General features: G+C 41.7%; 1 protein-coding gene across 1 annotated transcript in view; it reads left to right on the top strand.

The window, feature by feature from the left end:
- The window catches only part of LOC140734545 (dedicator of cytokinesis protein 11-like), a 290,183-nt gene that overhangs the window by 97,114 nt on the left and 178,705 nt on the right, over positions 1-14,364 (top strand). The window contains exons 15-20 of the mRNA XM_073058668.1: positions 2,518-2,640; positions 10,997-11,076; positions 11,177-11,364; positions 11,465-11,530; positions 13,731-13,823; positions 13,923-14,046. Of these exons, the coding sequence (XP_072914769.1) occupies positions 2,518-2,640; positions 10,997-11,076; positions 11,177-11,364; positions 11,465-11,530; positions 13,731-13,823; positions 13,923-14,046 (674 nt within the window). The remainder of the gene's footprint in view (positions 1-2,517; positions 2,641-10,996; positions 11,077-11,176; positions 11,365-11,464; positions 11,531-13,730; positions 13,824-13,922; positions 14,047-14,364) is intronic.

Below are 14,364 nucleotides of genomic sequence, written 5' to 3'. Positions count from 1 at the left end.
CGTTATCAGTAAATTTTAACCCAAACAAGCTTCCAGCACTCTCTCGCAACAAAGAAGCATTCCTGCTTTTAACGAAACAAAGAAGCCATTTTGATTACATACACAGTAACAAAGAAAAAAGAAGAAACCCCCTTTACACTTGTGTTCACTATAAGAGATGGTGTCTGACATGATGACATCTGTGCAAGGCAACTGCTTTTGGTTTGCTCGTAATGGAAGCGAAGGCCTATGCTGTTGAAAAGCACATAAAATGACTCTGGCATGTCTTATTCACAAAATCCCACATGTTCATACTGATGTGTTTCACCATCCAGCAATGAGGGAGGTGCTCAGTGAAGTCTCATTATGAAGTGGCCCTCTCTTTGTACACTGGGAAACCGTGTGGAAGGAGTTGCATGGGGCAGTGCCGTGTAACACATTTTTCATCCGGTTCACTGACACCCCGTCCTCATATCCTTTCTGTGGCCGGGAGGGGTCAGTGTACCGTATACGTCTGGAATGTGAGAGGGTGCAGCTCCTCTTTCAGAATCTGAAGGGACTCGCTCCTCAGATTCTGGCTGCACTTCAGCTCTGTGGGTGGAGGGCAGTAGGTCTCCTGTCGAGCTTGCTTCTTCCTGAGCTTGATCAAGATGGCCATTCATGGATCCAGGTGCCCCTCTTCTGAGGTTATGTTTGTGCCCGGATGCCCTTGGAGAGGCAGCTTGCAATCCCTATGGGTACATTGGGGGATTTCTGAGAACGGTGCTCCCCCTGCACCCATCAAATTGTCCATCAATCTCTTTAATCCCCTACCATCTGGAAGGAGGTGCCACATTATTAGGACAAGGACTGTTGTGACGAGAAACAGCTTCTTCCTCCAGGCTGTGAGACTACTGAACTCCCAGGTCATATAGTAGAGTTGTATTGTTTGCTTTTTAACTTGTATCCACCTTGGTATTTGTTAACTTATTTGTGGTAATATTACTTTATGTGAGTTATATGTACTGTGTGTTATGCACCTTGTTCCAGAGGAATGTTGTCTCATTTGGTGGTATACATGGTCACGGCTGAGTGACAATACACTTGAACTTGTGTTTTCCAGAGAATAGTAACCTTTATTTTGAAATTATAAATAGTTTTTGTAAATCCCTGATCATCGTGTGTATCTTGTCAGTGAATAAGCATTTGTAGTTTTGTAAAAACTAAAGCTCCATGCAGCCAATGCTAAGGCTGTATGGGGAAGGACCACAAGATGGCTCCTTCCACCACTTTACACAAAGAGGCTGGAGATGGGTGGGAAAGACTCTCAAATATTGAAAGGGTTATAACTTCAGGGCCATGCGATGACAGTATTTTTACCCCTCTCTCTCCAAAGTATACATTCCGTAATGTACTGACCAAGAATGTAAAGTATTTCATTCTTTTGTATATATTTTTCCTGTGAATAAATTTTATTTTTCAGAAATTTAAAATAAATGCACAATCATATTTCTGAGAAAGTTTAATACTACTGTTACGAATGTGCCGCAACTCTGAGGGGCCTACAAAGTCGCCCCCTCCTTCTTGAGAATCGCAAGATCGCTATTAATTTGGGTCTGGGACCCAGGAAATGAGAGAGAATCCTCAAGGTTTTGGAATGTGTCCTGGCCTCAGCAAGACAAAGCCACGGATAACGGCTATTGTCTCTTGGAGACAGAATTGTGTATTGAGTACTGTACTATTCATTGAAGCCCCTCAGGGGATGACCAGAGTGGGCTGGTTGAGGGATTGCATCATCCCAACCTGATTAACATCTGAGACCCCGTGAGTAAGGATAAAAGAGGGTCTGGGGAACAACCCCTTTAGACGCACCAGGAGAGACGCTAGAAATCCCGTGACAGCGTTTAATAGCGACAGCCGGTGGGGCTCGCGTGCGTCCTTTTCCCTTGCCTGGGAGTTGGCGGGCTCGCCACAGAAGAACATCTTTAGCTAAAGGAGAGGCCACAAGTGACCGGCCACACCAACGGAACTCTTGAAGGATCGGAATCATAAAAGGAAAAGCCGGCAAGTTTCTAAAAATCTCTCTCTTGACTCCAACCAAAGGCTGCAGCCTGAAATAACTGAGTGACTTTTATATTTCCATCGGACAATACATTATCCCCTAGACAATGATAGAGCTATTTCTTATTGATTATTATTATTATACCCGCACTTTTAGATTTAGTATTGATGACGTATATTATCTGTATGTTCGCATTGATATTATTTTTGGGTATTTTTACTAATAAATACTGTTAAAAATAGTACCATCAGACTTCAACGGACCTTTCTATCTTTGCTGGTAAGTGACCCAGTTACGGGGTTCGTAACACTGCAATAAAAAAAGGTGAAAAGTGGATTTAAGAGATGTCTTTCACAACACTGTAACAACTCAAATGTTTACAGCCAATGACATTGAAATATTATTGTTGTTGCAGGCTGTAGTACTGTTGTCAAATTAGATTTCTACTTAAGCTAGACTTAAGTTGTTAATAGTTGTGTTTTCTCCTTTTTTTTCAGACCAGTGTTTAAAGACACTGAAGGTTCTTTGGACACAAGTGGAAAGTTCTCACCTTTTTACAAGCAGGATAGTAACAAGCTGTCTACAGAAGATTTACTGAAAATGCTGGCAGACTTCAAAAAGTGAGCATATTGTTTTTATCTCTCCCCCCCCCCCCTTCCACAGAATACCAGAGGGTATTGAAAGTTAAGATTAATGTTATGTCCATGAGCAAATTTCGTCATTGATCTGAGGGGCATTAAATGCAACCTAGAATTACGTAGTACAAAGTACAAAAGCTGTAAAGCAAGTCCTTCAGCATACTGAGTGTGCGCTGACAATTACAAACTTGCACTCTCTTCTCCACATTCCTAACAATCCCTTCAGATTTAAGTGTTCACCAACATAGTAGGGGCATCTAACAGTGACAAGTTAACTCTACCAACCTGCACACTTTTTGGATATGGGAGGAAACAGCTGCACCCAGAAGAAAGCCTCTGTGTCACAGTGAGACTGTGCAAACTCCATCCAGGCACCTAAGACTCTGGAGCTGAGCCAGCAGCTCTGCTCGATGTGCGATTGATAAGGAGAATGAAAGGTCGCTCCTTAGTGCTGCTGTTGAGCATGGTGACTTACTGGCATCTCAAGACTGGTGAGTGTACTATTCAACTTTTACCACCAGGGTCAGAAGTGTTGCTGCAGTGTTCACTAAACTAGATGTGAATGGTAGCGTGGAGCAGTGACCGAGAGTTGTAGAGTTGCAAAGCACAGAAGATAGTGATTTTTGTTTTTATCTGATTCCACCAACATCTCTGTTGGTACATGCCAGATGTCATCCACACTCTGTGTGGAAAACATGCTCGCTTTTGAATCTCTGCCTCTCACCTTAAAACTATGGCCCTAGTACTTGGTACCCTACCATTGGAAAAAGATTTTGACTATCTGCAGTACACTATCTATACATCTTAATTTGAGCAAAATGATGCAGAAATATGGTTAAATGGTTCCATTTATTATCAGACAATGTATACAGTGTACAACCTGAAATACTTGTCTTCGCAGACATCCACAAAAAACAGAAGAAGCCCAAAAGAATGAGCGGCGGAAAGTTAGAACCCCAATGCCCCCCTCTCCCCCTCCCCCACACAAGCATCAGCGCATCAACCTCCCCCCTACCCCCCACCCATTTCAGCAAAAAGCGTCAGCGCCCAGCCCCTACCAAGCAACAGCAGAGCTCCCAAAGAAAGACCATGATCTGCAGTCACCAAAATCAATGGTTTACCTGACAGTTGGACATCCCACAGGCTCCCTCTCTCACTGATGAGGGACAGAGAGAGATCAGCCATTTTCACAGCAAAATGGGGACTAACAATCACTGTAATAGTTTACTGTGTCGCGTTTTATTTGACGATTCTGTGACTCGACAATCGATGGCAAACCACCATCGAGAGAGAGAGTATGACCATTTGGCTACAGAGATCTCCATCCATACATCCATCACAGTGAAATCCTGATGTTCCATCTCCTGCAATGCCCCAGTTGGCAACACCAGCCTGGAATCAGTCACCCACGGGGCCGCACCCTGGAGGTGCCATCTTCCAAGTCGCATCTGGAGAATGTTGGAAAATGGTCGGCAGGCAAGCTCCAGGAACGGGAACACACCCACCATAAAAAGGCAGATCAGGACCTCGACAGAGCCCCAACCACCTTGAAAAGGGAAAAAAAGATATTAAAGAGAGGAATTTAAGCTCCTTCTGCAGATGACCTCAAAAAGGCAACTGCTTGGCACCATCTTAACTCTGACCACCAATATAGGGAAAAGATGTGAGAAAAGTTCTGAAGGAATACTTTGATATGCTTTCTGTAATTACTACCACTTCTATCTTTATCATGCTGTTAACCTGGAGGATTAGGTAACAGAAATGACCACCAAGCCATATTGGGAAATATTGGAATAGATGAGCAGAAATTTGACAAGTGGGGATGTTTAGGAATTCCAGAGGTGAAGGCTACGAATTCCTGATTTCAAATTTTGTTTGGCTCAGGTGAGGTCACCGATGTTGAAAAGGTTCACTTGGAGAAATAATTGTTATGTCAAAATACAGAGTACTCTTTAATCAGCTGGCAGGGTGGAGTTAAGTCTCTACCAAAGGAGGTGCAATGCTCTTTTTCTCTCTGCTAGCCTGCGAGTCACCCTTTGGCAAGGTGTAGCATGTGTGTAGCCCCCTGATCAGGGTCATGTGAAGCCATGGGATCAGATGGTGAATGGTTGTGTGAACAGTTGATGCAGATCACAAGTCCTGGTTATACACCAGGCAGACAATCTCTGAAGAGTATTGGTAATGGCTAGGGTCACCTGTCTTGTAAAGACACTGCCCAGAAGAAGAGAATGGCAAACCACTTATGTAGAAAAAATTTGCCAAGAAGAATGATGGTCAGAAGGCCATAATCCCCCACGTGATATGACACAGCACATGATGATGGTGACTCTTTAATTAAGGACATTTGTGCCCTGTAGAATATACACTTCTCTCACGTCTTTGTATTTTACGAGAGATTTCCTTAATAAATCATTTGCAAGGCCCTTTGTGTTACACCACAAGGAAAGATAGTTGATTCAGTAACTGTGTGCAGGCTTCTACAATGAGGAGTTCACTTAACTTCCCTGCCTTCCTTCTCCATGTACCCATGCGATGTTCCTCTTTTCAAATCCATATGCAATCCCCTCCTGAAGTCCCATTGACAGACTTCACACAATTTCAGTTCAACAGAATATTGAGGATTATGTAATTCATTGGAAACTAACGCAATCATTTGGCTAAAACATGAGTTAGCAATGGCAAGATGCTGACAAAAGCAAATCCATAAGTGCTTAACTAAGGTGTGCTGTCTGGACTGGAGGGCTTGATTCATAAAGAGAAAATGGATAGGCTGGAACTGTTTTCCTTAGAGTGAAGGAAGTTCAGGGATGACCTTTCAGAGGTTTATAAAATTATTAGGGGCATAACTGGATAGATATTCACAGTCCTTTCCCCGAGACAGGTGAGTCTAAAGCTCATAGATGATTTAAAGGGAACTTGATGAAGTTTATTTTTTAACAGGGTATGCGGTGACTATATGAAATGAGCTGGTAGAGGAAGTGGTAGAGACAGGTACAATTAGAACCTATAAAATGCATTTGGATACATGGAAAGGTAAAGATAGAGGGATATGGGCCAAATGCATACAAAAGGGGTAAGTCTCTTGGTCAGCATGGACAAGTTGAGTCAAAGAGCCTGTTGCTGCACTACTTAACTATAAAGCATGTTAATTAAATTTCATCCCATCCTCCTATGATCCTTTTCTGAATTATTCTGAGCTCCAGCCCTCCACCGTTGATTCTCCTTGTCTTTCTGTTTATAAAAGAAACTTTTTGGAATGAAGAGAATTACTTAATTTGTCTCCCACAGTTCCACTATTAGGGAGGACCAAGGAAGGAGCAAAAGAAATTTTCATCAATACTGAAGTCCTTTCATTTTCATACTTGGTCCCAGTACAGTAATATAACTACATAAAATGTATGCAGGATAGTTTTTTGCAGCAATAGATAGAGGAACCAACTAGAGAAGGGGTAGTGTTGGATTTCCTGTTAGGGAATGAAATAGGTCAGGTGACAGAGGTATGTGTTGGGGAGCACTTTGGGTCCAGTGATCACAATGCCATTAGTTTCAATATAATTATGGAGAACGATAGGACTGGACCAGGGTTGAGATTTTTGATTGGAAAAAGGCTAACTTTGAGGAGATGCGAAAGGATTTAGAAGGAGTAGATTGGGACAATTTGTTTTATGGGAAGGATGTAATAGAGAAATGGAGGTCATTTAAAGGTGAAATTTTGAGAGTACAGAATCTTTATGTTCTTGTTACATTGAAAGGAAAGGTTAAAAGTTTGAGAGAACCATGGATTTCAAGGGATATTGGAAAATTGTTTCGGAAAAAAAGAGATCTACAATAAATATAGGCAGTGAGGAGTAAATGAGGTGCTCGAGGAATATAAAGAATGTAAAAAGAATCTTAAGAAAGAAATTAGAAAAGCTTAAAGAAGATATGAGGTTGCTTTGGCAAGTAGGTGAAAATAAATCCCAGAGGTTACTACAGTTATATTAATAGCAAAGGGATAGTGAGGGATAAAATTGGTCCCTTAGAGAATCAGAGTGGCCAGCTATGTGTGGAGCCAAAAGAGATGGGAGAGATTTTGAACAATTTCTTTTCTTCGGTATTCACTACGGATATTGAATTCTGTAAGGTAAGGGAAACAAGTAGGGTAGTTATGGAAACTATGATGATTAAAGAAGAGGAATTACTGGCGCTTTTAAAGAATATAAAAGTGGATAAGTCTCCGGATCCTGACAGGATATTCCCTAAGACCTTGAGGGAAGTTCGTGTAGAAATAGCAAGGGCTCTGACAGAAATATTTCAACTGTCATTAAAAACGGGGATGGTGTCGGAGGATTGGCGTATTGCTCAAGTGGTTCCATTGTTTAAAAAGGGTTCTAAGAGTAAACCTAGCAATTATAGTCCTGTAAGTTTGACATCAGTGGTGGGTAAATTAATGGAAAGTATTCTTAGAGATGGTATATATAATTATCTGGATAGACAGGGTCTGATTAGGAACAGTCAGCATGGATTTGTGCGTGGAAGGTCATGTTTGACAAATCTTACTGAATTTTTTTAAGAGGTTACTAGGAAAGTTGACGAGGGTAAACCAGTGGATGTTGTCTATATGGACTTCAGTTAGGCCTTTGACAAGGTTCCACACGGAAGGTTAGTTAGGAAGGTTCTATCATTAGGTATTAATATTGAAGTAGTAAAATGGATTCAACAGTGGCTGGATGGGAGATGCCAGAGAGTAGTGGTGGATAACTGTTTGTCAGGTTGGAGGCCGGTGACTAGTGGTGTGCCTCAGGGATCTGTACTGGGTCCAATGTTGCTTGTCATATACACTAATGATCTGGATGATTGGGTGGTAAATTGGATTAGTAAGTATGCAGATGATACTAAGCTAGGTGGCGTTGTGGATAATGAAATAGGTTTTCAAAGCTTGCAGAGAAATTTAGGCCAGTTAGAAGAGTGGGCTGAAAGATGGCAGATGGAGTTTAATGCTGATAAGTGTGAGGTGCTACATTTTGGTAGGTCTAATCAAAATAGGACATACATGGTAAATGGTAAGGCATTGAGGAATGCAGTAGAGCAGAGTGATCAAGGAATAAATGGTGCATAGTTCACTGAAGGTGGAATCTCATGTGGATAGGGTGGTGAAGAAAGCTTTTGGTATGCTGGCCTTTGTAAATCAGAGCATTGAGTATAGGAGTTGAGATGTAATGTTAAAATTGTACAAGGCATTGGTGAGGTCAAATTTGGAGTATTGTGTACAGTTCTGGTCACTGAATTATAGGAAAGATGTCAACAAAATAGAGAGAGTACAGAGGAGATCTACTAGAATGTTACCTGGGTTTCAGCACCTAAGTTACAGAGAAAGGTTGAGCAAGTTAGGTCTTTATTCTTTGGAGCGTAGAAGGTTGAGGGGGTCTTGATAGAGGTATTTAAAATTATGAGGGGGATAGGTAGAGTTGACGTTGATTGGCTTTTTCCATTGAGAGTAGGGGAGATTCAACCAAGAGGACATGAGTTGAGAATTAAGGAGCAAAAGTTTAGGGGTAACATGAGGGGGAACTACTTTACTCAGAGTGGTGGCTGTGTGGAACGAGCTTCCAGTAGAAGTGGTAGAGACAGGTTCGATATTGTCATTTAAAAAAAAAAAAATATTGGATAGGTATATGGACAGGAAAGGAATGGAGGGTTATGGGTTGAGTGCAGGTCGGTGGAACTAGGTGAGAGTAAGCATTCGGCATGGAATAGAAGGGCCGAGATGGCCTGTTTCCATGCTGTAATTGATATATGGTTATATTTTAACTATCTTCTTTCCACATTATTATGTCTTAATCTAGGCTCAAATAATACTAACATTAATGGACCTGGAATAGATTCTTGGAGAGGGCTCTTTGGATTTTCATTTATTAGCATCTTGCCCATGTCACAGACCCTGACCCCGACTCCAACAATTCATTCAGCCTACTGTCCAAATTCCTAGCCCCACAACCCACTTGCATACTGGACATACAGTTCATATCCTGGGCTATTGAATACAGGTTCATTTCCCAGGCTAAGTATTGGACCATCAGAATTTGCAAACTGCAAAGAAGAGAAAATCTACAGATGCTGGAAATCCGAGCAACACACACAAAATGCTGGAGGAGCTCGGCAGGTCGGGCAGCATCTGTGGAAATGAATAAACTGTCAATGTTTCAGGCTGAACCCTGCCGAAGTCCTGTTGAAGGGTCTCAAACTGAAATGTTGACTCCTTTTTTCCATAGATGCTGCCTGCTCTGTTAAGTTTCTTCAGCATTTTGTGTGTGTGTTGCTAGAATTTACAAGCAATCAGATGTCATATTACTGATCTAGATGCATTAATCAGTTCTGTCCACAGTTTCAAATTCTGACCAATCAGGCAGTGTTAAAGAACAAACTGGAAGTTGTTGGATGATGCTGATGAGCATTAACAAGATGGTATCTTTATTTGCACGATGGCATCAAATGCTTTGGCAGCATACATCTCTGGAGTAAATTCGTTCTTGTGTGGTTTGTTTTCGAATGTATTTGGGTCAGTCAAGCCTGTTCCTTACAATAAGAATCTTACAGACTGTTAAAGAGCACAGACAAGACCACCTAGATAATACTACATTCAGTTCCCATATCAACACATCAATGTATAGTGAAGGCTAATGCACTGAATATGTACTTGGAGAGAGATGTCTTGACGCAAATGGCATCAAAGGGAGTGTGTGGGAATATGATACTGGGGTAGAGGGTCTTCCATGATAGTATGTAATGGTGGAGGCATCTGAAATGCTGAACGGCCTGGTCTTCTTTTTGTCCTGTGGGCTTCCAAGATATTTGGCAAATCTTCAAAGTGAAATTCAGTTTAATACATCCTGGCATTTGATTTCACTCAGTGGTACCATGATGGAACTGGGTGCAACCCTTAACTTCAGTATGGTCGTGTGGAATTTGTACCTTCTTTCTGTGACTAGGTTTCCACCGGGTACTCCAGCTTGATCCCACATCTCAAAAGCATGAGGCTGTCGGTTAATTGAGCACTGTAATTCAACTCTAATGTGTAGGTGAAAGATAAAATGAGGCAAGTTGAAGAATGTGGCGAGTATTTTTTTTAAATGGGATTAAAGTGGGGCAAATATGAATGGGTGGTTTAGAATGAAAGATCTGTTTCTATATGACTCTGACACTTGTGGAGAACTGCTGATCAAGCTGTGGAGTTACTTGGTGAAAGATGCTGATCCATAGTGTTTCTGATGTTGGGCTCACATGTTGAGAGTAGAAACCACTAAAAATATGAATGAATCACAGAAGAAAACACTTGCATTTAGTCACTGTATCAGGACATGCACACTGATGCATAACTTACGAAGCACTTTCGATCAACAGGAAATACCAAGTTGCTGCTGCAAGAGCCCAGAAATAGCAATGAGAACATGACCATATAACCTATGTTGAGTGATGCCTGTAGAGGGCGAGATATTAATACTAGTAACAATTTAGCAACATTTAATAGGTATTAGGACATGTACATCAATAGGAAAGGTTTAGAGGGATATGGATCAAATGCAGGCAAATGGGACAAGCTTGGGTGGGCATGGAGCAGATCAGCTTTAGAGCTGCTTCTGTGCTGTATGGAAGTTACTCTGTAAGTAATGTATTATCTTGTGGCCTGAGAGTTGTCCTATGCCACATAATCTGGTGGCATTCTTAGGAGCCATTGGGTTCCTGCATAGTCCTCAGGGAAGGACTCTGGTAACACTCTTGGTGCCTCCAGTTCTGTGCTATACATTCAGTGCTAACTTTGAAGGAAGACATTAAATAATTTCCAACTATTTGTCTGTGGAATCATTGCTTTAGACTATTCTGTTCTCAAAATGGCGCCAAGTTGCAACCTCCGTTGACTCACAGTTCAGATATAGTTGTTTCTTAAAATTAACACAGAAAATGCTGGAGGAACTCAGCAGGTCAGGCAGCATCTGTGGAAAAGAGTAAACCACCGACGTTTCAGGCTGAGAGCCGCCTTCAGGATGGAACTGATTTTCTCTTGTTTCTTAAACTAGTTTTTTTTAGGTTTGTAAGGATGGTTTGGAGGACAGAGAGGGGAGTTAGAGATTAGGCTAGGGATTTGGGACAGGAATGTGGTGAATTTGAAATCAGGCCAGAATCTACGTCTCCACTCCACATTCGAAGGCCTGTGGTTGTTAACGCAAACAGCCAATGTACTTCACTGTATGTTTCGATATACTTGTGATAAATAAACTTAAAACTTGAATCTTAACCTTGATCTTGTGATTATGGACAATATATGACTGAGTTTTCAATCCATTCTGATATTTTGACTTAGGGCAGAGAAAATATCCAAACTTCAAGTGATTCCAGGAGATTTTGATGTCGTCATCGAGTGTGTTCCTCCTGATATTTCCAGTGAGCAGGTTTACTCTAGTTGGCTTTTCATTTGAAGTTGTCTGATATAAATTTTTGAGAGCTGCCAGGCAATGAAATGCACCTCTCTTCCTTTGTTCAGATTGTGTAACTTCATCGTACATCCCTGTGAAGCCATTTGAGGAAGCCAACTGTGACACGGTGACGTTTGAAGTTGAAGAATTTGTTCCCGATTTTGCAAAGTACATGTACCCTTTCACAACTTTCAAGAACCACATGTACATTTATCCCATGCAGCTGAAATATGACAACCAGAAAACTTTTGCAAAGGTATTTTGCTTCAAACTCTTACTGTACAATTTCCGAATCCTCTCATTTATCAAGTGCCTGACTCTCTCTTGTACTGACGATATCTCTTCCCTATCCTCAGGCGAGAAACATTGCAGTCTACGTGGAGGTGAGAGATTCTGATGGAGATAAAACTCAGCCACTGAAGGTGCGTGAGACAGTGGTCTCTATAACACACAGTGTACCAAGGTTGTGGGGTGGGATGAGCAACAGAATCCTGGAGCAACACACACAAAGCACTGGAGGAACTCAGCAGACCAGGCAGCATCTGTGGAAAAGAGTGCAGTTGACGTTTCAGGCTGAGACCCGTCATCAGGACTGGAAAGAAATAGGAGAAGTCAGACTCCTGTTAGATTCCTCCTTCTCCATCCCTTTATCTCTTTCACCAATCAACTTCCCAGCTCTTTACTTCACCCCCCCTCCCAGTTTCACCTATCAGCTATCACCTTGTACTTCTTCCTCCCCTCCCTGCTCTGACTTCTCTGTCTTTCCAGTTCTGATGAGCGGTCTCGGCCCGAAATGTTGACTCTCTACTCTTTTCCATCATTACGGCCTGCCCTGCTAATTTCCTCCAGCATTTTGTGTGTGTTGCTTGTGATACACAGGTCTGTTCAATTAATCTTTTTATACACATTAGGAATGAATGCATTATTTTGCTGAGCTTTTCCTTCATTTTGGAAGAGATCTCTTTAAAACCTACAGAAAGTTCTAATAGAGCTTGACAGGATGGATGCTGCAGTGATGAATCTCATGGTTGCGTTGTCTGGAAAAGGGTGTGGGCCATTCAGGTCAGAGGTCAGATGAAAGTGCGCACTGTGAGGGTGGTTGATCCATGCAACTCGTTACCCAGCTGCTGTGGAGAAAACTGGAGACAATAACTCTCTCTGAATATACTCTCCCTGAGTATATTCAAGACAGAGGCTAACAAATTTTATGTATTTAGAGAAACAGGAGCATGAGGTTAATGCGGATGATGCTAAAAGAACAGCCACAGTATTATTCAATGGCAGAGCCAGTAGGAAAGACTGAATGTCTTTTTGCTTCAATTCCATATGCTCTGATTTGTGAAAGTATGAGTGAGCTGCAAATCTGCTTCCAAATTGTGTGTGGATGCCAGTGCAGTAAAACATTACTGATCCACTATCTGATGGGTAAGTGCATTTCACACATCCTTCACTCCCCCTAGCACGTATTGCCAAAGAGACAGCTAACAAGTTGGCAGGTTATTAGTGTGGATGTTATTTTCTTAATCTACCAGTTCACAACCTATCAACTCACACTAGGTTTCACTAGTTACTAGATCTCAAAGGTTTCAAAGGTACATTTAATGTCAGAGAAATGTATACAATATATGTCCTGAATACAGATTTGGTAATGTTTCAGGCAGGTTAACATTACCCTTCTGAATATACACTCAGAAGACACCTGTACCTAATAAAGTGGCCACTTTATTCTATGTTCATTGTCTTCTGCTGCTGTAGCCCATCCAGTTCAGGGTTTGACGCACTGTGCATTCAGAGGGGCTCTTCTGCACACCACTGACTAATGTGTGATTATTTGAGTTTCCTGTCAACTTGGACTAGTCTGGGCCATTCTCCTCTTATTAATAAAATGTTCCACATTTCACAGAACTGCCACTCAGTGGATTTTTCTTTGTTTTTTTTGCATTATTCTCTGTGAACTCTAGAGAGCATTGTGCATGAAAATCCCAGGAGATCAGCAGTTTCTAAGATCCCGTCTGGCACCAACATTTATTCCATGGTCAAAGATCACATATTTTCCACATTTCAATATTTGATTTGAACTACAAAGGAACTTCTTGACCATGTCTGCATCTGCATGCTTTTATGTATTGAGTTGCTTCCACATGATTGGCTGATTATATAGGCATCCATTAGTCCCGTGAGACCATGGATTTGCGCCTGGACAGGCCTGGGCAGGGTTGTATGGGAGTCTGGCAGTTGCCCAAGCTGCAAGCCTTCCCCTTTCCACGCCACCAAAGTGCACTGGTGTCATTGCAGAGCAATATGTTGTTAAGTGCCTTGCTCAAGACCTTCAGGTTACTAGTCCGATGCCTTATCCACTAGGCCACACGCTTGGCTGATTAGATATTTGGATAAACACACAGGAGCATAGGTCTACCTAGTAAAGTGACCACTGACTATATATACGGAAAGAATCTATTTTTACACTTTAATTTTCCATATATAATAACGCATTGTTGCAAAAGAGTTCTGGTATGCAGCTTCCTTGCAGTTTACCTGGAAGTTGTGATGTTTTGAGTGTGATGTGTATTAAAATAATCTATCTGAAAACAAGAGTGAAATCCTTTTAATAACTGTCTGCAGTGCATCTATGGGAAGCCAGGAGACCCGATGTTCATAACCAAAACTTGTGCAACAGTTTTGCATCATCAGCAGTGTCCAGAGTTCTACAATGAGGTATGTCAGTGTAATTTGCTTTCTGGACACAAGTGAATTAATAGTCTGTCTGTGACTCCCAACATTGTGTATTACTCTGCCTGTTATTTGTCCTTGTAGATTAAGGTTGAGCTGCCTGTGCAACTTCACGAAAAGCATCACCTCTTGTTCACCTTCTACCATGTCATCTGTGACATAAACAGCAAAGGGACAACTAAAAAACGTGAAGCTCTTGAGACACACGGTAAGACTGTGAGGGTAGCCGTGACAAAAATTATTGCCAAGTTAGAACTCAATTTCTGCCACACTTCACTCACTTTCAGTTATTTCTACAGTAACACTCTTATTCCCCGGCGCCCTTGGGCCTTTGCCCTGCAGCAGATTTTCTGGACTGTTGAATGTTACTCCTATTAATTTTTACGTGTTGAAGACTAGAATAATAAATCTTCCAGAGCACCCAATGGTTTAAAAGAAAAACAGAAAATATCCAAGCTCTGGGCCATATCTCCAGCTGTAAACACACCCAACTTCCTGATCTCTGCTCTTCTGGACTCTGACCCCG

The sequence above is a fragment of the Hemitrygon akajei genome, chromosome 10 (genome assembly GCF_048418815.1).
Source record: "Hemitrygon akajei chromosome 10, sHemAka1.3, whole genome shotgun sequence".
NCBI lineage: Eukaryota > Metazoa > Chordata > Chondrichthyes > Myliobatiformes > Dasyatidae > Hemitrygon > Hemitrygon akajei.
Note: the sequence above shows the minus strand (reverse complement) of the source record. Positions and strands in the feature narration are given on the sequence as shown.